Genomic DNA, 26,110 nt, shown 5'->3' on the forward strand with positions numbered 1-26,110 from the left:
TTTTTTTTTTTTAAATTTTTGTTGTAAATAATAATGTTGAAGGGCAATATTATGTTTTAATTTAAAATGCTTGACATTGAACACACACATTTTACTCTTGTTTAATTTAAGAATTATTTTGACATAGTGTTCTAATTTATTCTTGTTGAAATTCTGCAACAGAATTTAAAAATTAAGAAAACACAATCCTTATGAATAATGTGAATTCTTATAGTTTTATACAGATGTCTAACTTTTTGAAAATAAGATTTATATATAATTTAATTTGATAAATGTATGACAACTATTGTAATAATTTGTTGCATGTTTGTGTGTCAAACTGCCATAGTTAAGATGACAGAACTATAAAATGGATTATATAGCATGATGTTTTCTGGACTGACAGGCTATCATATGAAATTTATTGATGCTGATAGATATAGAAGATAATCATTTTTCAAATATTTTTCATAACACTGATTGGTGATGCAATATTACATATTGGCAACAAAAATTCATACACACTGAAATCAACGATATTTTGGACCACAGAACATAACACTTCTTTCTGAATAATAATAAATGATTACAAAAAAATCTGGACTATGTCTTCTTTGTCCCTGCATGCCTGTTCAGTAATTCTTCACAAACAGTACTAAGCTGAAGAGAATTGTTTCCTATTATTCATGATACTGACTTCTTTCATAATAGGAATCAACATCAAGAGCTGTGGAGAAAGAATTAATTAATGATTATGCAGGGAAATAAAGAATAGCAGTCACTTCAAATGCCAAGTTTTAATGTGATTTTGATATATTTTTTAAAATAAATATTTATTCATAAGGGTTCATATGCTATTAATATATTACTATATACAAATTATGCATAACAAATAAAAACAAAATTTCAAGTTGTCAAATAATACCAAGAAATATATCACTAATTATATCATCATTAATTTCACTCGATAATTATCAACATATGCGATTATTTCTAGTAATAGTTTTAGACTGCAATTCTAAGTTACTAAATAATAATTATTAAAAATTATTGTTTACATAATTATTTCATGTTATCTAATTTGAATCTAATTAAATTTTCATCATTATTCGAAAAACAAGAGAGTTTCAGTGGCAGTGAATGTGCATATTTTTCTCAGATAATAATAAAATTTCTGTAATTAGGTGAAAAAATGGGAAATTGCTAATCTATCACATATTTTGTTTGTGTTGGATGGACTAAACATCCATATCAAGTGCCATAAACATTTTGAGATAAATAATTCTAAACTGTTTTAGATAAAAAGCAAATAAATTCTGATAAAAAAACACATACAAAATAACCTTGCAGATTTTATAAATACAGAATTGTCTTTGAAACTGAGTTTTATTTACTAATTAAATGATCATACTTCAGTCATTGAATAATCACTTATGTCAGAAAAAATGAAAACAAGTCAGTTTTTTCAGACTATTTAAAATTTTTATGTTATGTTCTCCCAATGTTACCATTTTTAATCTAATAACTGTGTTAATTAAAGTAAATTAACATATGTTTTGAATGCCAAAGACTGGAAACAACTGTTAGAAATCATCATTTATACTAGGACAATTTTGAAAAGTTTACTGCAAATCCTAGATCTTTTGAAAATGAGCCATCAAAATCTTTCTTCTCAATGTTTGAAATGTATTGTTCTTTAGCTAATTCAATACTGATTATGTAGTTAATATGAAAACTTAATAATGATTATTATAGATTCATTCACTTTATTTTGGTTTAAAAATAATATACTATTTTGAATGTATATGTAATTTATGTATTATTTGCTCAGTTTATATAATAAAATTAATTTTACTTATTGGAATTTATAATATATTTAGAAAAACTCAGAATTTTGGAATAATAATAAAAATATTGCAAGGAAATTTGGACTGATCACAATTTGTATTTCAAGCAATGTTTTGTATTAAATATAAGTTCATTTAACTTAAAAAATTATTACTACTTTAAACAAAGTATATTATGATTAGAATAATGTAGTTTATTTTTTATATAAATAATTTTATGACAATATAATTCACATGACTGTTTCAACAAAACCATCTATAGATTTTGAATATTTTACAGTTCAGCTTTGTTTCATTAAAAAATTAGATGAATGATGATCATAGTTAATTTGTTTGAGTTTTATACATTCACAGATAATTTTCATTGATTTCCTAGAATGTGGCCACGACCCCAATTGTACCTTCTCTGGTTGTTGTCATCTGGTTGTCTCCTTGGTGTTGGAGCTTGTCCAAAGCCACCAAATCCTCTTACACGGTTTGGAAAATAATGAAGTCTAAAAAATAAAATTTAAATTATTTCTAATTTTTAAGCTTTTGTTTATCTTTTATTCTATACTTACAATATGTCTGGTGTTCTCAACAAGGCACGGCCTCCAAATTCTTGAGGATATTTAAACTTAAAAAAGAAGTAAAGATGTCCAACAAGAATACCAATGAGTTCATATAAACCTCTGAAAAGAAATTATTCCATTTACTGATACTAAGGCTATCTATACATATGAAATCTTAATTTGATATTTGTTAATGCATTCAGTTCATAATCATGTTTTTAAAATATAATGGAATTAAAAAATTTCAACATTGCTCTCAGTATCATATTAACACTGGTTTCCACCATTGAAAAAATTGCAATGAAATAGCAGATTCCTTTTTGTCAAAGTGTATTAAAAATTAAAAATTTTGTTTTTTGAGTAACATTATGGAATTATATGTGATGATGCAAAATTTAGTCACAGGAACCTACTGGAGGATAAAATGATGAAATCATCATCATCATGACTATCTGGAATATATAGTGGGTTCAGCAGCACTCCAATAGTTTTTAAATTATTAGTAGGAGTGCTGCGTGTATAATTACTGTGCTGTCAGCTATATAAGACTCATAATACTTTGTTTATTTTCCAATGACAAGGTAATGTTTAAACCTACATCTGGTACTTTAAATTAGTTTGCTATTTAACACACACTTCTTTGTTTGGGGTTCTATGAACCCCACCTGTATATTATTAATACATGTAAAAATTTTTAGCCTTGATATTCTAATAATTGATCCCTCTGGGTCAGGCACTACATCTTAGTAGACCATAGGTGTCAGCTGTCAGGTACCAGGCGATCCCATTCATCTGTCTGTCAGGTGTGGAGGCATGGCCTGTCAGCTATATAAGACTAAAGGAACTCAGACTCAACATGTCTGCGTGTGCAAAAACCAGTTGGACTGCTTTTGTTACATTTGTGGAGAAGTGACTTGAAAGCACAACGAAAATCTAATGCCTCTAGTGAAAAAAGCATATCATTGTTATTTCGGCTGTAAGGTAGGAGATTGAGATGAAACCTGGGCTTCTTATGCTGTAATTCACGTATACAACATAAACTAGATGGTTGAATGGCATGCACAAATCAGTGCCTTTTGCTATCCTTATGGTCTGAAGGAAACCTCAATCATTTGGATGATTGTTACTTTTGCATGTCTGAAAGCAAAAGCTTTGCAGCAAAATCAAAATGCAAGATACAATAGCCCAACCATCTTAACCATTGCCCCATGATGAATCAATGTCAATAATGGCATTGATTCATCATGAATTTCTTGGGAGGTTCAGAAGATGAATCCAATCCTGAACACACCTTGCCAAAACAACAATCAAATTATGATGAGCATCTATCATGGAGTCCTGCAAAAAAGTCACAGCTCAGTCAGTCTTGATTGAATGATATGATTTATAATTTGAATCTTTCAAGAAGAAAAGATACTTGTGTCACATCTCCAGCAGTGGAAACTTTTGGAGAAAGAAGTTAAGGTGTCCTGTTACAGAAAAAGGAAATAAGAAAATGTGAAATTTTTTTCAATGGAGGAAAATCTCATTTTTTGAAATGATATACCGCATTTGTTGGAGGAGCTTCAGCTGCCAAAGAAGCTGCAGATTTGAGATTTTTTATTGACTCAAAGTTCGATCTTAAAGGAGTTTTGCCACAGAATGGCAACAAACACCTGTCTATTATGGTTGCTCATATGAAAGAAACTTTAAACAACATGAAGGTAATGCTGGACATGATAAAATACAACGAGCATAAGTGGAATGTGTGCACTGACCTCAAAGTTGTTGCAATGCTAACATGTCTTCAAGGAGGATATACAGTCGACCCCCGTATAAGATCATTGATTATTCCGTTTTATATGAATTCCATGTTGTACAAGTCACTTAAATTTTACAAATACGTGAGCCGTTCACAGCCCGGTACACGTATTTGTAAAATCTAAGTTACTCGTACAACATAGAATTCATATAAAACGGAATAATCAATGATCTTATATGGGGGTCAACTGTACTAAATTCTGCTGTTTTTTTATGTAAATGGGATGGTTAAGCAAGAATGAGTCACTATTTGCTAAAAAAGTGGCCTAATTACTTAACAAATTTAGGTCAGAGAAATATTACTTTTCCTGCTCTGGTGAAGAAAACTAAAACCTCTTACCTGCTCTTAATATCATACTCAGTTTGATGAAAAACTTTTTGAAAGTTACAGACAGAGAAGAAGGCTTTCCTTAGAAAAAATTTTTCATGTCTGAGTAATGTGAAAGTAAAGGAGGGAATTTTTGTTGGTACCCCAAGCAAGACAGTGTTTGAAGGATCCTAATTTCAAGGAAAAACTTAAACCAGCAGAAAGGACAGCATGAGGCATGAGTTACATTTGAAAACGTTAGCACAAATGTTCTGGGGAATCACTTAAGATGCATTTCCTACATTCCCATTTAGATTTGTTTTCTTCCAACATAGGAGCTGTTTCTGATGAACATGGAGAAAGGTTCCATCAGACTCTTCCTCAAATGGAAAAGCAGTATAACAGAAGGTGGAACAAAAACATGTTAGCAGTATGAGTACCAGATTTACTGCTGCACTCTACATCAAGAGAATTCAGAAGAAGAATATACAAGGAAGAAAACATGTCATTAAGTGTTTCAGTTTTGAATGTATATAATAATAAAAAATGAGTAATTAATATAAATTTACTTGTATCTAATTAGCCAATTGACAATGTCCGTAGCCAATAAATATATTTTTAACAGAAAATGTTTTCCTTCAAAAACCTCATTTTTCTCAAAACTGATAGGTGTTAGGCCAATTCTGTTGCCAGATTCAGATTCAGCACTGTTAAAACTATAGAAATCAGTGAAAATGTTTGACAGGAGCAGAAATAAACATTTTTTTTTTGCAGAACAGTGTATTTGTTTAAAATTATATGTAATAGTCAGTTTTATAATAACTGAAGCTAAAACAATTACATTTTCTTGGTTGATTTTTTCTATGGCATGAATAATATTTCTTACATTTTAATACAAAAGAAATTATAATTAAAAAAAACTCAATATTTACTACTACTAGAAAAAATTAATTAAACTTACCCTCCACTGAAAAGCACATTAAATGCCAAAAGCACCCAAGGTAAATACAGTGCCTGAAACAATTAAAAAAAATTATTTTTGGAAACTAAATAGAGCTTATATATTGTAATTTTTGAAAATTATAATTTAATAATTTAAAACATACTTTAAATCTTATTACTTTGAAAAAGTAATTTGTTGAAAGCATTCAATTTAGACATTTAAAATAATTTAAATTATGAATGATATACAGCTTTACCAATGGGTATAAGGAATCAAAATTAAATATAAAGCTGCAAGAAGCCTTGGAAATATACAAGGCTGGCCTGACTGGCAAATGTATTAACTTTAAGGATGGAAAAACAGTCTTGTATGCATGGCAATTAAAAATGGGGAGGGCCGACAAATTTAAATTTTATTAATTGGTATTAAATCATATCTTAAATTTTTATATTTACGACCATAAACTTTTGTTGTTATATAGTGTTGTTTTTTCCTATTTGGAATTTTCATTAAATTAAAGACCTGAGGCATACTTTGGTCAAAGTCAAAAACATTTGTAAAAAGTTTTTTTATTAAAAATATTTTGTGACTGAACTTTAAAGGTTGTTTACAGTTTGTTTGTGATTCATTCCAGAATTAAGAAGGTAATTTTAATATTAACATTAAAATTCTATTTGCAGGATATGTAAGATTTTGATTTTTAACAACTTTTTAATTACTGCTAATTTTTTGAGTCATTCATTATTGACAGCATGGAATAGTGAGAATGCAGAACTGAGAATAATAAATTATTTTTTAAAAAGTTAGCAGTGGATGTTAATAAAAGAAAATTACAACAAACTGCTACACTTTTAGAAATAAATGAAAATCATCAACATTATCAATATTTTTAATTAACATAATTAATTAATTAACACAATTACACTGAACTAAATTTTTATATAATTTACATTCACACATGAGTAACTAATCATACTAAATTATTTAAACAAGAATATAAAAAAGTAAACATTTTTGAAATTAAAATTTATATTTTATTCAAACTAAATTTAATTTAACATTTGTTATAAAATACCATGTGTAAATTCAATTCAAACTACTTTTCTTAAAGCAAAATTAGAAACTAAGTATTTTTAAGCTTTAAGAAAAGGCTTGAAATTTTATTTGAAGCAGTTATCATTCTGAAAACTGAAAGAACTTCAGTTTTCTTGGAGTAAAATTTTTTCAAAAGACTACTTGAATTAGATAAACATTTTATCAATACTTTTATATTTAAATAATTAAAAATATTAAGTGAAAATTTTTAACTTATTATTTTTCAGTTTAGATTTACTATAATTTCAGTTTAATTATCAAAATAAATTCTTACTTTAAACTGAGTTCCAAACCAAAAGTTTACAATGATATCTTTTTTCAGTTGACACCAAACGTAAAGTACACTTAAAACCAGTGGATCCATCAACAGCTAAAAGAAATAAAATTTTTAATTAAAAGAAAACTGTATTGTAAATAAATAAAATAAATTTTAATGTGCTTTACCCATATTTCCGCAAGAAAGCCAACAATCTTGTAAAATATTAAGGAAAAATGATATACAAAATATAACAACAAAATATAATTATAATTTTCAACTAATAAACATATGCAATCAATAAAACAAAAAAAATATTTTTTGTAAATTAATATTTACAAGCTTTTATCCTATAGTTGAAATTTACATTAAAATACAACAAATTTTTAATCAGTTTTATAATAAATGACTACAGTATTTGAATTTTAGACAGGATTCTCATACTTTTTATAGAAATGCCTTAAAATTTTCCATCAATTGTAATTACATTAAAAATATACTCACGCAAAGAAAGAAAATAAAAGGATACAAAAAAAATCCAAATATAAATTTTTAATGAAAGATAAATTTTATACAAATTTTAAAATGTTTAGCTTTATATCACATATTTTACTTGATTCATCTATAGTAGTGATTCTCAACCATTGTGCCGCAAGATTTTTGAAATGTGCCACCACTGCAAATACCCATACATAAGTGACATCAGACAAGTAGTTCAATTAGTTCTACCTTCCTAGGGCATGTTTGGAAATTGTAACTGCCAGTTAGCAAGGCATTTAGAAAATGTGACCTAAAATGTAACCAATTGCATTTAAAAATCACTGTCCTGCATTACTTACCAAAGTAACTGTGTGTGCCACCAAATTTTTAAATTATTAAAAGAATACTGTGACGAAAAAAAGTTAGAGAATCACTGATCTATAGGTTAAATATGTGGAAGACTCCACTTCTTTACAATGTTTTCTTGCTAATAACTTATCAAACTTCTGAGAAATCTCAATATTGGGAAATCAGAAAAGATTTCTTCATGAATTTATACTATTGTTAATATTATTTTTCAATTTATTATATTGATTTTTTCATTTTTCTAATTTATCATATTTTCCTTTTCATATATCATCTAAATTGTTCAAAGTTATAAAAATGATTCAAGTTATGAATTATTGATAGCATAATCCATTTTACTTTCAGATCTGTTATCTGCATTTTTCATGCTTATATTATGCAGACAGTTCTCAATAATGTTAAGATCAGGATTATTACCTGGCCAATTTCAGGTTCTAATCTAGGCTTCTTGTAGAATTTTTTTTTTACCTAAAGAGCAATTTTTGAGTCAATTTAAATAACAATAATGCTTAAAAACCATACAGAAAGGCTATATTATACTTTACTCACTATATTACAGTGAAACGGCATAGAATTTATCTTGGAAGATGCAACATCTCACATCACAAAACTGCTCCTTGATCAATGGAATTAGCATGGTAGATAAGATGTTTTTGTAGCATTCAACATTAATAAATTCATTTATAAAATTTAGTCTGTTAACATCTTTACTGGATATACATTTCCATATCATTTGACTCACCAGAAACTTTACTGTCTGCATCAAGCAATACCTATTATAGGTGTATCCTTTTCTACATCTAATATACTATTTGTTGTCAGATCCTTGCAGATTAAATTTGAATTCATCCAAAAACAACAGAATCCTATATGCTAACATTCCAATCCACATTATGCTTAGCTCAGAAAAGCCACTGTATTTTGGTCATCAATAATGAACTTATGTGGATGGTAGGCTTTTAAATTCATGTTGCACAGGCAGCATAACAGTTTATGCACTTGCTTTTATGCCCATCTGTTCTGCCTACTTTGCTTGCAGTTTGGAATAATATTCTTGCAGGCTGAGACAATTTAATATCCTGCCACAGTACCATGGTATATTCACACTTTTACCTCCTGATTCAGAGTTTCTTTTGATGTTTTCATAGTCACATCTCCTTTGTAACAAACACAACTGATTGATGACAATGCATTCTCTGCACTATTTCACAAGATGATAAACCATCATTCAAAGCAGCAATTACAGACTTTTTTGCAGGTGTTAACTGTCTAAAACTCCCCTTCTGCTTATAAAAATATTGGGTTGATGCAAAAGTTCGTCCCGTTTTTAACACCAACTGGCTAAAAGCACAACACTGAAGCGTTATTTCTTTCACATGTGTAAAATTTCGACGTTGTTTGACAGAAGGGATCTCAGCTAGTATTTGAGAATAAAGTTGTCTTACTTAGTTGTGTTTTTAAAATTTTGTTAAGCATTACAAATGGCAGAAAATAAGGAGCATTTTCGACATATTATGCTTTTTTATTTCCGAAAAGGCAAGAATGCTTCGCAGACACAAAAAAAGATATGTTCTGTGTATGGTGAGGGAGCCATTGATGATTCCACGTGCCGTAAGTGGTTTAGAAAGTTTCGTGAAAGCAATTTTAACCTTAGCGATGCACCACGTTCTGGACGACCAGCCGAGGCTGATGACGACAAAATATTGGCACTAATTGAAAGTGATCGACACAAAACAACTCGAGAGATTGGAGAAATTCTTGGAATCAATCAGTCAACAGTGTCAAGGCGATTACATCAACTTGGAATGGTAAGCAAGGCCGATGTATGGGTGCCGCACGAGTTAACAGAAAAAAATTTGATAGACCGAATTTCTGCTTGCGATTCTCTATTGAAGCGCAATGAAATTGACCCATTTTTAAAGCGAATCATTACAGGTGATGAAAAATGGATTGTGTACAATAATGTTAAGCGTAAAAGATCATGGTGTAAGCACGGAGATGCCCCTTCAACCAGCGCAAAAGCCAGTTTACATCCAAAGAAGGTTATGCTATGCATTTGGTGGGACTGGAGGGGAATCATTTATTATGAGCTGTTACCTGAAAATCAGACCATTAATTCAGAGAAATACTGTTCACAACTAAGTGAATTAAAGCGAGCAATTGACCAGAAGCGACCTGAATTAGCCAACAGAAAGGGCATTGTGTTCCATCAAGACAACGCTAGACCACACGTGTCTTTGGCCACCCGACAAAAACTTTTACAACTTGATTGGGATGTTTTGGTCCATCCACCATACTCTCCTGACCTTGCACCCTCTGACTACCATTTATTTAGATCACTTCAAAACAGCTTAGATGGTAAAAACTTTACTTCCTTGGAAGACTTGAAAAATCACTTGGATCAGTTTTTTAGCCAGAAATCTCAGAAATTCTATGAGCACGGGATTATGCAGCTACCGGAAAGATGGAGAAAGGTCATCGAACAGAATGGCACATACTTATATTGATTAAATGTAAGTTTTAGTAAATAAAATTTTTCTTTGATTCTTTTAAAAAAAACGGGACGAACTTTTGCATCAACCCAATACATAATCTGCATGTGTTTTATACCAACAGATGATATAATCACCAAAAACATTGCTCCAGGAGACTATCAGCCAATGAAATGTGTTCTCATGTTTATGATGTCTTGGATGAATGTAGTTTCTGGCAGATCTGCAAGAAAAACATAATTTGCTTTAAATTAAAAAGCAAATACACTTTTATAGAGTTTATGAGTGATATGATTACATGGCTGTTAATGTATATCAATTATTTTCAAAACAGTAATGTAGAAAAAGTTGAATTCCTTTTGAATAGTTTATGTTCTTGGATGAAAATCTTTGATGTTAACCCATAAATAACATAGTGAAAACATACTAATATCGTGCAAAGGCCATATAAAACTTTTCTTAGCTGAATCCAGCTTATAAGAGACATGGTCATAAAACAGTTTAATGTGTTTAATTTATAAATACACTGATGCAAATTAAACAAACATCAAGAGGGTAAAATAAATTCAATGTTGAAAATAATAAAAACTTTTAAGCTGTAGAAAGGAAATTTAAATAACATCAATTGATTTTCACTTAAAATATTTTTTGTTGAGAAGTCAAAATGAATTATAAAACTTCATTCAAAAAGAATCTTCATTATCAGACATTTCTTGAATCTCAACATTAAAAATATCAATAAGAGAATTATTGAAAGTATTAAAACTTTCTAAAAATTCTCAAAACAAAAATAATTCTAAAACCATCTAGAACTTTCCAAAACTTTTCAAACTCCAAATTTTTCTACTTCCCACTTGCAGGCACATCTTCACCTATCTCAAAAACATCTGCAAATTGTCTATTTCATTAAAAAATTTAAATTTTATTATCTAGGTTTGAAGGGGTTTAAATAAATGTTCAAAAGTAAAAAAATTCTCCATAGACATAATATTAAAGATGTTACTACTTTCTAGAGAAAATACCAGTACAAATAAGTGTCACTTCTAAGCCTTTATATTTCCGGTACAGTTCAAGTATAATAGATGAACAACGTTTTCAATTCTTTGTCCAGAATCTGCTTCAGCTTCACTATCATTCCAAGTGTGGAATGTCAATAATTAGATACACCACTGCCCTGGCAACTCCGATGTAATGGCCAACTTGGACAACACCAGCATCGTAAAGAAATCCTTCCAGATAGACCACATCAGGGCCTTAGAAACACTAGAAATTTACAAGCCAAGCAAATCGGGGGATTGTATAAACTACAAGGAAAGTAATGCAATATCGTATGCATGGCGATATGCCTGTGAAGACCTTACGCATCAATAATTATATTTTATCCCCTCATAGTTCTCCCACAGCATTAAAATACAGTCTTGGTGTACATCCATTCAAATCCTTATTATCAATTTATTACTGGTTAAAGCAATTTTTATTCAAAAATGTTCGAAATTCTTGGCATTCCACATTTGGAATGATAGTGAACCTGAAGGAGATTCTGGACAAAGAATTGAAAATGTTCATTCCTCTATTATACTCGAACTCTACTGAAAATAAAAAGGTTTAGAGGTGACAACTAAAGATGTTACTTGATTTTTACCAATTCAATTATTCCAGTATGTTATATACCTCAAAGTGTTATATCATTTACCATGATTTAGTTGAAATTTGCTTTCACAACATTATAAAAATTTTTATTCAAATTTTTCTGCTTTAATCACAATAAACAAGATGTTGATTAAATGCTGGGTCCTTTCAAATTGGAACTATAACTGTTTTTAATGAATTCCTAGATGATTTTTTTAATATAAAAAGTACAAGATAGATTTTTTTTAATATAAAAAGTTCAACAACAGAAAATTTGACATTTTCTGTTGTTGAATCAATTGAAATTAAATAACATTAATAATGTCATCAAAATATCATTACAACTATTATAACCTGCAATAACTTGTTATTGTTACAAAAATAACACAAGTTGCAACACCATATTTTTTATGACAATACACATTTCAGACACCTGTCCAAAATATATAATCACCATCAGCTGCCATTATGATTTAAAAATACATTAATTCACAATAACTACCTAAACTTGCTTACAAATTAAATTCAACATACTTTGCTTGCTGCATATAACTTTAACAAACATTTGTGTTTCAATAACATAAGTGCAATATATGTTTTAACTAATTCAAATTTTAAATAACATGATTTGTCAACATTTATGTAACTATAATAAATTAATATATTTTAGAATTACATACTAGGAACTGACATGGGCAAGATTCTTGAAATGCATATTCTCACAATATGAAATATTGTGTCAAAATGCATATGAATAATGCTGTCACAAATGGAGTGCTGCAACTTAAATGAATAATTTTGAAAAAGTCTTCCATTGCCTATTGAAATGAGGAATGAGTATTCAGTTTATGCAACATAAGAAGAAATCAGTGTGATTTCAAATAAAAGAATAACAATTCTATATTTATAATTAAATAGAGTTTGTTAAAAAAAATATGTATTTTTTTTTATTTATAAATTATCATATAAAAGGATACAACAATGCAGATCCAATTGAATAGTAACAGGAACAGATAATCAGCAGGCTGATTTGAAAAAATATCTGTAAAGATTATATATGCTTATTAATTTTATTTAAATTCTTGACAAAATATTTATCATCAAATTTATTACTAGAAAATAAATAAAAATATCACATAAGAAATGAATTATATGAAACTCTCAAACTCAAACAATAAAAAAAGGATACATCGAAAAAACCTTTTATTTTTGAATCATATTAAATTCAGCTTCAAATACAAAATATATTTTAAAAAATAAATTATGAACATAAATGTTACAAGAATAACAGAATATTTAAACACTTGATTATCTAGAATAAAATATAAACATGACAATGTGTATAAAAAGTAGTGATACTAATTTTAACACATTCAGTCTTAAATACATCTTGAAGCATCCTACACCGCCTCACCTAATATACTGAAGACAATCAAGTGCATCCTCAATGTTTATCACTTGGGAAAATTTTATCTTTTGTTTATATGAAAGTTTATTTTTATCATTTATTGTGCAGTACATTTCAAAGAGTATATTTTGTCCTTTGATTTTATAATAGTATTCTGTGTAGTGATTTTTTTATTGGTACAAAATTATTATTAATTACAAAAATTATATTTTTGTAATTAATAATAATTTTAAAAAATAATTTTTAAAAAATTTTAAATTAATAATAATTTTAAAAAGTTTTACAAATGTATTAATTTTTCTGTTTCTTTCTTGAAATAAACTTTTATTTACAAATTTAACAATTTATATAATATATAGTCACACCTGTCTATAATGGAACACCAAGGAACTGAACAATTCTTCCATAGTAGATAGATTTCTGCTGCATACAGGTTACCTACTATAGGTATCGCTTGATTAATGCAATTAATAAATTTCTTGATGTATACCACATATATCAAAATCATGTTAATCAAATACAGTGGAACCTCAGTACTCGACCAAGCAATCACCACCCACTTTAACAAATTTTCAGTTAATAACAAATATTTTTATTTTAACTTTAATTTTTTCATTCATCTGTAAAAAGTTCTCTAAGATAAAAATGAGTAACAAGTTGAGAAATAGAATAAAACCTTACAGCTACCTACCTTCGTTAGACAAAATTATACTTAATTCAGTTTGTTTTCTTCATAAATGAAAAAAAAAAAAATTGCATGTGGAACACAATCATCAGCATGTTTTACAACCATTACATAAATCATCCTTGATCAAGATGAGTTACTAGTATTAATCTTATAAATCAGAAATTTGATTTGTATACTAAGAAGAGAGAGGCTTTCATTTTTTGTTGTGTTTTCCCCCATTACCATTGATCAGTAAGAAACACTGCAATCTCTATTGGTTTATTTGGTATACTAGTAGATGCAAGGTACAACTGCACCATTGTAATTGAAAAGAAATTAAGTTTTCATATTCATATAATAAAAGATATCAGAGAGATCATCTTGCTTATCAATCATGGAAACTAGGATCAATCAAAAGAAGGAAAACTAAAGGATTGGCTATATAATTGACTTAAAACTGATTTAACAGGCATATAAATAATTATTTTTCATTTATTCCATGGAATTCTTAAATTAAGAATGTTTGGGCACTATGTACTCTCTCCTCCTCTGATCCCTCAATGGCCAATATAACTACAGTAACTTAACCCAATCCATTAAAGTGCATCTTTAGTCTACTCCCTGTAACTAATGATAATTTCAGTCATAATGCTTCACCTAAAAAAGCCAATAGATATGTAACATTTCCATTTGGTATTTTTTTCTTCTATTGCCAGTGTGAAGTCCAGGCTATGCCTAATTGACCCCTGTGGAGTTTTATACGAACTTTTTGAACCTTCTTATTGCTGAATGTAAGTGATTACACTCTGAAGTTTCTGACACCAAGTAGGTCATGCCTGCCACTCAAGTTTTTGAGTGTTTTTGTGAATGGCAATAAAAGTCTCATATGTGAAACTAGGGATAAGAGGATGGAGTAGGAAATGCCGCGATCCATTTGAATGCGACAACTGACCAAAATCATCCGTTCCTCCTCATATTCAGAGGTGAAAATTCCTTAGAGATGACTAAAAGTTAAAGAAAAGGTATCATAAGATGTCACTATTGACTCTGAGAAAGTGCAAGTTGACACTCTCTCAAGTCAGAAAGTAGACATATACTAGCTTCTTATGAGGTCATCATCAGGTTGTTTTCCTTTAACTTGTTTGATTCTCACAAATATCTTTCTGCTAAGATGATGTTACCATACACTAATGTAAGACATCAAATGTTTTTACATGTGGTGTGGCCTCTAACAAATCACATGATTGTGTGATTATAATTAATACATATTAATAGTATATTATATTATTATAATGTTTATAAAAGTACTATCAAAACTATAATATTCATACTACATACAATATTTATCATCACTGAGGAAGCTATTTCAAGCATGACAAATATATTTTTAATTAATTTATTTTTTGTTTACTTTTATAATCTGTATTAAACTTTTAGCAGGATTCAGTACGGTACTGTAATTACAATTCTGTATGACATTTTTTCTTAACCTCACTTAGGTAACCATCTCATTTATGTGGCCAGAAACTATACATGGTCTTAAGATGTTCACATAAGGTTTTACTGTTTTAACTTTCCGGTACTGCTTAAACTTTGTAAAACAAACATTTTTGGCCTCACTCGAAATCTGTTTCAGGTTACAAGAAAAACCGGTTTCTGATCTTAAAACAATTCTTGCAGTACTGGAAAGTTAAGGTTAAACAAGTGAGTATGAGATTGTTCAAAAATACCGGTATTCAGAATAGAAGATATTGTGACATATATATACACACATAATTATTTTATACTGATTTTATATTTATTCATTTAATTATTATTTTAGTTTACAAATATTCAAAACTTATAGTTTTTGTCAAGTCACATAATAAGATGTACAGTACTTTTTCACTTAGATTTATCATGAAAATGTAAGTATATGACTTGAGTTTATTTTATTTCATTTGTTCACAGACAAATGGATAACTTTGACTTTTACTGCATACATTTATGAGCACTTAAACCTTACATATTAATAAAGTTTTTCTAAAGCTAAAAAATATTTTTCAAAAATACATAAAATTATAAAAACAACTTTAATGGATCACTATACATACCTGTTTCTAAACGTACAGAGTAGTTATACAGAAAATACAGATTTAGAAGATAATGAAATCCTGTTCCTGGATTTAGTGGATAATAGAAGACTGCTGTTATTGGTCTCCATAACTAAATTTTAATTAATTAAATTTATATTAGTATANAAATCCATGGGATATAAAATTGTCTTAGAATTGTATAAATTAAATACAAAGTAAATAATAAAACTTAAGCTTGGTTTTCATAAATATATAATACATCATATAACAAATGAACAATAAATTTTAACATTTTTTATAATTCAAAGTAAAATACCAATTATTTGCTGGCATTAATGTAGAGAAGGAGATAATATACTGAATCAATTTCTGTAATTTACACTAATTGACCATTACTCAACATATTAATAGGATTGTTAACAGGAAATCATAGTTAGTTTGAAAATTCAAAGGACAAAATAATTGTGACTGAATTATCTAGTTTCAAATTATCCAAGATTTACATATTTCTATACAATATGCCAAATGACATGTAACTGATGTAATTTATTAAGCAAACTAAATATAGCTACATAAACAGAATGATATTTTCATTAGTTAAAAATAGTAATAATATGAATGTGAAGGTAAACAGTATATGTCCAGTGAGAACCTCACAGGTTGCCAGCTGGGTTTTATGAAAAAGTAAAGTATAATTCCTTGAAATGTAGCCCAAAAAGTAGTAAGTCACCCAAATGTAGTAGAGGCCTAGAACCCCATATATATCTCAATTTACTACTTGGAGCTCAATCATGAAAATGTGTTACTATAGAAGCAAAGCCATATTGACCAGATTAGAGTTATTCTTGTTTTAATATGGAGACACTTCAATCTAAACAAGCAAGTTAACATATGCATATCACACTTTGGAGAGAATTTCAAAGTAGCCATATTTCAAATTAATCAAATTCCTTAACATGTAAATCTCTATATCTCTGGCCAGGACAAATAGAACACTTATGAACTAACAGGATTTTAAACTATCTGAGTTCAAATTAACAAGGATTTCCTGTAATAGTTTTCTAATAAAACTAGATTTCAAATTTGTACCTATTTTAAAATATAATCCTCTCAATATTCCAATATTACCATTGTCTAATCACTGATAAAATCTATAGAAATTAATCTAGAACAAGGGTTTCCAATCTTTTTCTGAGAAGGACCATATAAACTGTAACAGACAAGTTTAGGAACTAAATTTGGAAGATATAGTCAAACACTAAGATTTTTCTCTTTTCTGAACAACAGACTTTTCTGAACATCAATGTAAAATTTGCAACTACTTCTTTGAAAGAATGTCATCAAATTGAGACTGTATTTTGTAATGCCCTTGGTCATATTAGACCATTACATATCCATATTAGACATTACAATTTCCTTTATATATTTGTTGGATGGTAATTTTCAACATTTTGACCTTATATATTTCATTTTATAAAAGATTTGTTTGCAAGGGTACATAGAAACGAAAATAGAAAACATTCCTTTTGCAAACTTCTTAAGATTTTTAAAATTCTCTTCTGGCAGAGATTTGTAAAAATTTAACAAATTTTCTTTTCCAAATACTTTTTTTTTTTTTACCCACTATTCCAATTCAAATTTTTGTTGCTGAAGATATGAGTATAATGCAGGATGTATCAAAAGTCACTATTACAAGAAGTAATTGGAATTTTGAAAAACAGGTTTTAATTTGAAAAGGTTTTATTCAAAGTATATGTTACAAATAATTAATGTTCCACATGGCAACCATCAATGACTCTAAATAGCTAAAAGCAATAGGAACACTTCCCAGCATTTATGGTGTTATCTTTGAACTGCATCAGTAATAAGATTTCTAAGTTCAGCAACATTGCTAATTATCCTACCAGTGTATACTTTAGACTTAATGAAACCCCAAGCATAAAAATCTAAGTGTGTTAAATCCGGAGAGCATGCTGCCCATACTCATGGTCTGCCACAAATAATCCAGTGATTCCTACCTACAAGTATATTGACAGTGATATTCCAAACCTTATTACTAAAAAAAATAAAGTATATAAACCCTTTCTCATAATTCCAATTAGTTCTCATAATAGATAGTGACTTTTGATACATCCTGTATATCAAAAATATGAATTATACAAATAAAGTTGAAATTAAAATTTTTGATTTTTGGTTTGCTTTGCCTTTATTAAGTTATGGCAATGCAACACTTGGGCAATCTGCTTAGGGGGAGATGCCTTCCAGGAGGTCTTTTAAGGGTAATTCAGGCATTACAGACATGGAGAAAAACTGGAAAACTCCACATAGCCAGCCTGTTCTGGCAAGGAACAAACCCACAACCGAACTCCCAATGTTTAGGGAATGGAATCACTTGGCCAATGCTGGGCTTTTGATTTTTGAGCTATACAAATTTATATTATTAACGCCCCAAAAACCCGAATTTGTAAAACCATTCCTTTTTTTCCCATCACCTGCTATAAAATTTACTCTAAAAACCTGTATGTTCTCTGCAATCCTAAAATTCTCACTTACCTATAATCCTTGTAATCCAAATCAGTCTAGAAAAGCTAATTTTTCATAATAAGATAAGAGGGAATCTGTATGATGCTAGTTTCTAACTACTTTGTTCTTCACAACTTCTATATATTTAAAACACTTATCTTCATTGAATACATATAATTTACTACTATTACAATTTTTATTGTTTGATGCATTTAAAAGGGTCTTATAATTTCCAATAAATTGAAATTGAAAACTTAATTTTCAATTTCAATTTATTGCTTAAAATCGAAACGTTGGTTGTGTAAAGGCACCGAATAAATTTTTAACTTATTCACCATCCAGTATATAGTTTATTTTATAGCAAAAGTACACTATTCTTTTTCATAATTAAGAGAAATATGTTTATTAAAGCAATTAACTAACTAATTAGCAACTAACTAATTAACTAACTAAAGCAAATAATTAACTAACAATCACAATCAAGTTTTGTACACTAATATTAATTTTTTATTCATTGCTAAACACTGTTAAATGAGGACTTTTGTTTTTGGCAAAATATCATCTGAGCTTTCCTGTTGACCTTAATATAAGTATCAGCAACATCTTGATTTTTCTCTACTTTTTTCATAAAATCTGATATTTTCATTTCTTGCATTTGTCTAAGAGATCTTTAAAAATATAATCTTTTTATGTAGTAACTTTTAATTTAGGCTTTTTTTAAATTAAGCTAATTTTTAATTAAAACACAGTGAGTCTTTCAAGTTCATTTAAAGCACTAATACCACAGACAGTGAAACCTAGTTCATAGGAAAGCTAGAATAGAAAGGTAGAAGAAAGAAGAAAAATTGTACAATCAGTTTGCATTAAAGAAAACTGGGCAAAAGATACTAAACAATATTGAAAATTTCAATATTCTAAAATCCATGGGCAAACATGAGACAACATGCATCATTGCTTGAATAAAAAAATATTGAATGACAATATTTGCACTTAAAAATTGTAATGTTTGTATAGGGATATCCCCAATTCTCAAACTGTGTTAGAGTGAAACCATGATGTAGGAATGATATGTTGTATAAGGGATACCTATAATTTAATTCTAATTAATCATGGTGTTTATCATTTCATTATTATTTCAAGCTTGGTTTTCTATACAATTTATCATCATTTCCATACAATTCAATGTGTCAGTAAAGTGACTTTGTTAAATTTGTATAGAATAGTTGACAATGCCAAAAGTATATAATAAAACTCTACTGAAAGAAAGATTCAAATTCTTTATCAGAATAAGAAAATTCACAAAATAAAATTTTAAGTTTGACCAAAATACTATAAAGCATGGCTCAATTCATAATTAAAAAATATAAATCAGGAAATTTGCAGATTAATAAATAGTGTTGCCACCTTTTCAAAATCGTTGACCCAGACAGCAGGTCAGGTTTATTCAAACAGAAGTTTCTGACGCATGCGCAATGTCATTTTACAATGCAAAGAATAACATGCAGGTTCTAAATCATTAACAGTTAGGGACTTGCGTAGGAGTAATGTAAGTAACCCTAAATTAAGAAAGAACATGTACAGATGACTTAGCTCTATTGGATATTGGAGATGTGTACATCTTACATTAAAAAAAAAAGGGTCGACAGGTCGCGCACCACACATCGACATAAACAGACTAACATGGCAGAATTGCAGATGAGTTTCAGTGAGTGCGAGTTCTTTCGCTGTTAAAATAGTGTAAATTTGTAAAAATATTTGCAAGAACTTTGTTTCATCGTAATTTCACAATTTCTATGAAATTCTCAAACAAAATTAATAGTTCATCCAGACAGTGAGTCAATTCCCAGACTGTCCAGGTGAAAACTGGACGGGTGGTAACACTATTAATAAACCTCATTATGGTTGGCAGAACATTTTGACAGAAGGATGAGCAGCAAATTTTAAATTACAATTAATCTAAGTACTAGTACATCAAAAATACATAAACTTGAACAAGAAAGTAATGGAAAACAGTATTTCATACTAAATAAATTATGGATATAATAAATATCAAGTTGCTATGAAGAAACCATGGATAAGTAAAATAAACAAAAAGTAAAAGTTAAACTTACAAAAAGTCATTTGTAAGAAACCAAAAGATTTTTGGTAAAATTATTTACTAATGATTGTAAGTTTAAAGTGTTTCAATTCAAAAAACTCTTATGGCGTTTATATGGAGAAAACATGGAAAGGAATTTAAAAAGAAAAATCTCATACCCATAGAAAAATACGGATGGTTGTTTGATGACCTAGGGTAGTATTACCACCCATCTGATTTTCACCTGGACAGTGAATCGATTCCCTGACTGTCCAGGTGAACTACTAATTTTGTCCGGGAATATCGTGCGCAACCTGTTGACTTTTTTTTTTTTGCCCGTACGATTCGTATTCGTACACATCTCCAATATCCAATAGAGCTAAGTTATCTGTAGTTGTGTTTTCTTATTTAGTTACTTGTTACTCCTCCCAAGTCTCCCTAGTCCCTAACTGTAACTGATTTAGAACCAGCATGCACTGCACGTTATTCTTCGCAATGCAAAATGACATTGCACATGCATCAGGAATTTCTGTTCGAACAACCTCACCTGCCGTCTGGGTCAGCGATTTTGAAAAGGTGGCAACACTAACCTGGGGTTATATGTATGCAGTTGGAATGGGAGAAATCATTTCATCAATGGTATTATAGAACAGTATGTTTATTTAAACATCTTAAAGCAGAACTTGCATTCTAGTATAGAGAAACTGGATGTCAATGATAAATTTGTATTTCAACAAGATAATGGACCAAAACACTGATAGATTAGTGAAAGAATGGATATTGTACAATGTTCCTAGATAACTTCTTACATCTTCCCAGTCCCCAGATATGAACTCCATTGAACATTTGTGAAAACATTTAAAAAGATGACTGGAGAATCATGATATAACTATCAAGCAAAAGTTTAGAATACATTTCATTCCTGAATAGAACAATCTTACTTCTAAAATTACAAAAATATTGATTCCTTCAATGCCACAAAGACAGCCACCATGAAATCAAGTTGCAATCCAACTAAGTATTAATTAAATTTATGTTTTTTTTTCTTTGTTACACATACAACTCAGATAACCACACACTTCTGTGAATCACTTCCCCACATTGTGTATATCGTATAAACCATTTCCCCACACAGCTGTTACACTAAAAACCTTTTGCCATTGGTTTCGTCTAACTTGGCAGAGAATTTTCAGATTTTGAGAGGGAGCATTGTTCAGATGTCAATGCCAAATGTCATCAACAACATGGTGAATGCCTTCCACATTGACATGTGACTCCAACATGTGTTACACATTACACAGTTATTTGGTTTGATTTTGTTATATATTTGTTAATTTTGAAACAATTTCTTCTATTATAATAAACAAGAACACCAAAACAAATTTTTTTCAACCCCTTTCAGTCAGAATTAACTTAGTAGTTAATATATATATATATATATATATATAATACCATAAAGACCAGTCAAATATACAGTTAGTCAGAAAAGTATCAATAAATTAAAAGTGTTTTATACCTGACAAATAAATTGTTTAATCTGATAATTATTCATACATTTTAACATATTTAACAAATCTTTTAAAATTTCGATGTATTCTATATTGTGCAAATTTGTTTATGTTCAGTCTCCCAAATATAACTCCTACATAAATCACACCCACACATTAAGTTAACATTTCACTACTTTTTATATACTGTAATGGTTAATTTAGTTGAAAATTCTTATTATTAAAAGTTCATCTTTGACAAAAAAGAAAAATATAAAATAATACAAAGTTTTGAAAAGTCAGAAATACTGCATGTCTAAAGATATGAAATGATCACAGATACACATTACCAGAATTATCTGCCTCACTAAGATACCCAGGTAACAACAAAATTATTAATCTGAATACAAAATTTTTTATAGCATTTAATATTAATCATCAGACTTTCCAAAACTCAAAACTTTCTTTTTCATTAGATGAAACTATTATCAGAGAAAAAGTCCTTTTTTGTAGACCTTATTGTAATGCTTTAGTGACACAGTACATAATTTTTTAATTTTAGCTAACTTGAAAAATAAGAAAAATTAACCTGCTAGTACACCTTCAAGTAGGTGTTATAGCTACAAAGAACAAATATCAATTAGATAATTCAAATAGTTGAAATAATTGAGTAAGAATAAAAGATTAAAATTTTGACTAAAACTTTGAAAACAATTATTTCAAAACTGCATTTTCAGAGTTATGACAATAATATAGGCAAAATGTAATATCATCAGAGGAACAGTTTTTAAAAACTGCAATCCCACAATAAATTTAACACTTTAATTTTAAAAATCATTGTCAAGTTCATACAATACAGCTTATTCAAATACAGCAAAGCCCAGATTTAGCAGATTCCTGTACTTAATAGACAAAACATCCCATCCTAGCAAAGTAATAAGACTATTAATGTATTTTTACCTTGATTAAGTAAACACACTCTTCTACAAACAATGGACAAATATTTCAGTACTTTTTGGTTAACAGAATGCCAGAAGACTATTACAAAAGACTATTGCATTTAACAATTTAGCCCATGCAACCGTGCCTGCTTTGAGTAGCCTACTTGACTGTTCATGGAGTATGTACTTGATGTTATATAGTTTTAGAGGATGGGGCTCACCCACCCTATCTGGGTGCTGAGTTGCAAGTGATAACAAGCACCAAGGTGCACACGCAAGCAAGGTGCTTCATGTATTCTACATGAAGCATGTAGAATAGACAGTAGACTGATGTGTGTTAAAAACTGACCAGCAGAGATGAATATCATGTGAAGAGTCAACAATCCTGGAGGTGGTATGAAACTCCTCATTCAGAGCTTGAATCTTACCAATTCCTGACATATCAGCTGGTATCCCATTAACCGAAAAGTACCAATCTTTCCTATCCTTCTTCTACAAAATTTCTAAGTGGACAATATACTAGATTATATATTTCATCATAAATATCATTATAAAAAAATACCATTATCATCTTCAATGCCAATGATGTGTAGAATTTCTATGTGTCACTCAATTTCAACAAAACATGTTTACATCAAATACTGATAGATTGATTTAATATTTCTCCATTGCATAATGGAAGGTATTTAAACATCTCATCAATTTGGAAGGAAATAATAAGTTCTAAATGGAATAAATTTAAAGTCAAAAGTTGGAAAAGTTACAAACATTCTGCTTAAGAAGCCTAGAGTATAATCACTAATCAGTTATCATTTTTAAAATTATCCATAATTCACTTCTATATAATCTGATATTTTTATTTTTGAAAATGAATTGATGTTAGTAACAAGGGTGCCCACAGGGAAAAACCAGAAAGGACACTTGCTTCTTTTATGATTTGCTTTAGTTTTTTTTTTCTTTCTTTGCTTTATTACATAAATAATTTTACAAACAGATATTTTGTAATAGTAAATTTATTTTTATAATTGTTATACTGAAGTAACTAAAATCTGGGAGATGGTCCCTTGAGCTCTCTTTAAAATTCTATACAACAGCTAGGCTATTTAAAACAGTGGTTCTTAACCTTTTTATACTTGCGGCCCACCAAATATTTCACAACTTTTTTGTGACCCCCATTTTTTTAATAATTTATTTGGTTTCATTGCTTCATTGAAGAGAACTACACCGCATATGAAATTTCTTGAACTTCTATGCTTATGAACCCATATTTGATATAATCACGATTGTATTTTCTAATTTTAATGTTACTTAATTTTATATCTTCAGTTTTAGGACTTGTGGTTTTTTCCATTGCATTTTTTTCATTGTATCGTCATAGGAGCTTTCACTAGAATTTTCTTCACTATATTTTCTTTCTGAAGGTCCTGGTCCGCAATTACTTACATTAAAAAATGTTCTAATGTTCCTTTCTGTTTTTTGCTCATTGTTATGGGTTAATTATAAATAAATAAAACTAAACACACAATATAAGAAATAAATGCACTATTATTCGATCCAAAGTCAATGCTAAAACTAAACTAAAACTAAAACATTTAAATTTTCAAAGCCTACTATTTTTTCTAATTATTTTTAAAATTCCAAGCATTAATAGTTTCTTAGAATTACTTTGGAATAATAGTTACTAAATACTGCAGTGTAAGTAGCATATTTGCATTTATTTCTTCTGTACTAACAAAGTTATATATAGGAAGAAATAAATAAATAAAAGAAAACTAAATACAAAAACTTTATCTTTCTTATTTCACTTTTCAATACGATATTTGGTTATACATTAATTTTCTTTTTATTGTATTCTGAAGGAAATTTTGCATAATTTGGCAGCCCCTGGTAAACTTCTTATGGACCGCCAGGGGACCACAGCCCCCATTAAGAAACAATGATTTAAAAGACTTTGTGCTTCTTTTGGCAAGTTGGAACTTTTACATCTGTTTTTATACTTTCATATATTATTTCACTATCATAAAAACAGATGAATATAGTTGAAGTAAAACTCTGTTTAAAAAACACAATCTTAGTGAAATCAATCAGTTGGTTAGTTGATCTAAATCATACAGTATGTTTTGTCCTCCAGTAACAAAATCCTGCAGATGTCTTTGATTAGCAAGAATAAATTTTATCCATAATGAATACAAACTTTTCAAAAATATTTCTGTACATGCCAGAAGTTTTTATCTGTATTACACATAGAACAAAGAAATATGTTTCTACAAGCAGAGAAATCAATCAATCCTGTTTACAATTTAGGACGATCAGCTGATAATACGTGACAAGGTCGTTTGATTTTTGCATCATCATTCAGAATAGCAGGAAAAAAAGGCTATAGTCTTTTTTGTGCTATACAATGTTTTAAAAAACACCGCAGACTGAATTTAAGTAGGAAGATCCGTAAAATTATCAAACTATGACAGAATCAAAGCATTTATGTTAGATAACATCAGCAACATTTTCAAACAGCAAACAAATATATTAGTTAAAATAATGAATTTCATTTTTATAAATAATTTTATCTAATTAATACAAATAATAATAATAATATAATTTTATGTTCTAATATTAACTGCATTAAATTTAAAAAATTCTAACATGTTTCAAAATACAGTATATGATTCATCTTAAAAACCAAATGGTGAACAATTACCAAACTATATATAAATATTTGTTAAGTAATTTCCCATTAATTCTCAACTTTTGAAATTATCAAGAAATTTTGAAATTCTTCAAGGCTACACTTTTAAATCCAGAAAAAAATAAAGGAAATTTTTTAAAATAATAATTTCAAAAGCTTATAGCTGAACATATACATTATATTTGTTTTATATTTAAAACAGTGTGGTTAAATAATTATTGTATATCTTCTAAGATTATTATTTAAAAAATATAACAATATTCACAGCTAAAACTCATTACCTGAAGATTATATATGAAACTGTTGAATTCAAGAATGAGATATCTAGGATTTAATAATCCTAATCTTCCTAAAATAGGAAAAAATATTGATAATCCAAACCAATAACGAGTAAAAAGAGGTAAACTTCGAAACCAGTCCCCTATGTCGCTCATGTCTGGTTACATCGACGAATACGCTTATGGTCAATCACGATAGCCCGAAGACTCCATGCTATTACGT

General features: G+C 28.9%; 1 protein-coding gene across 2 annotated transcripts; it reads right to left on the reverse strand.

Moving 5' to 3' along the window:
* On the reverse strand, positions 1 to 26,110 carry LOC111635446 (derlin-1-like). Of its 2 annotated transcripts, XM_023380408.1 has the most exons (9): positions 25,891 to 26,110; positions 15,914 to 16,025; positions 12,723 to 12,787; positions 6,967 to 6,993; positions 6,797 to 6,892; positions 5,446 to 5,498; positions 2,387 to 2,497; positions 2,228 to 2,320; positions 1 to 706 (listed from the first exon to the last, which is right to left on the reverse strand). In XM_023380408.1, the coding sequence occupies exons 1-9, from the start codon at positions 26,041 to 26,043 to the stop codon at positions 700 to 702; spliced, it is 717 nt and encodes a 238-aa protein (XP_023236176.1). In that variant the 5' UTR covers positions 26,044 to 26,110; the 3' UTR covers positions 1 to 699. The 2 variants fall into 2 exon arrangements, with proteins under 2 accessions (XP_023236176.1, XP_023236174.1); XM_023380406.1 differs by lacking the exon at positions 1 to 706 and having other exon boundaries at positions 713 to 2,320.

This window comes from Centruroides sculpturatus, unplaced genomic scaffold, assembly GCF_000671375.1.
Source record: "Centruroides sculpturatus isolate CEXI.00-Female unplaced genomic scaffold, Cexi_2.0 scaffold819, whole genome shotgun sequence".
Taxonomy (NCBI): domain Eukaryota; kingdom Metazoa; phylum Arthropoda; class Arachnida; order Scorpiones; family Buthidae; genus Centruroides; species Centruroides sculpturatus.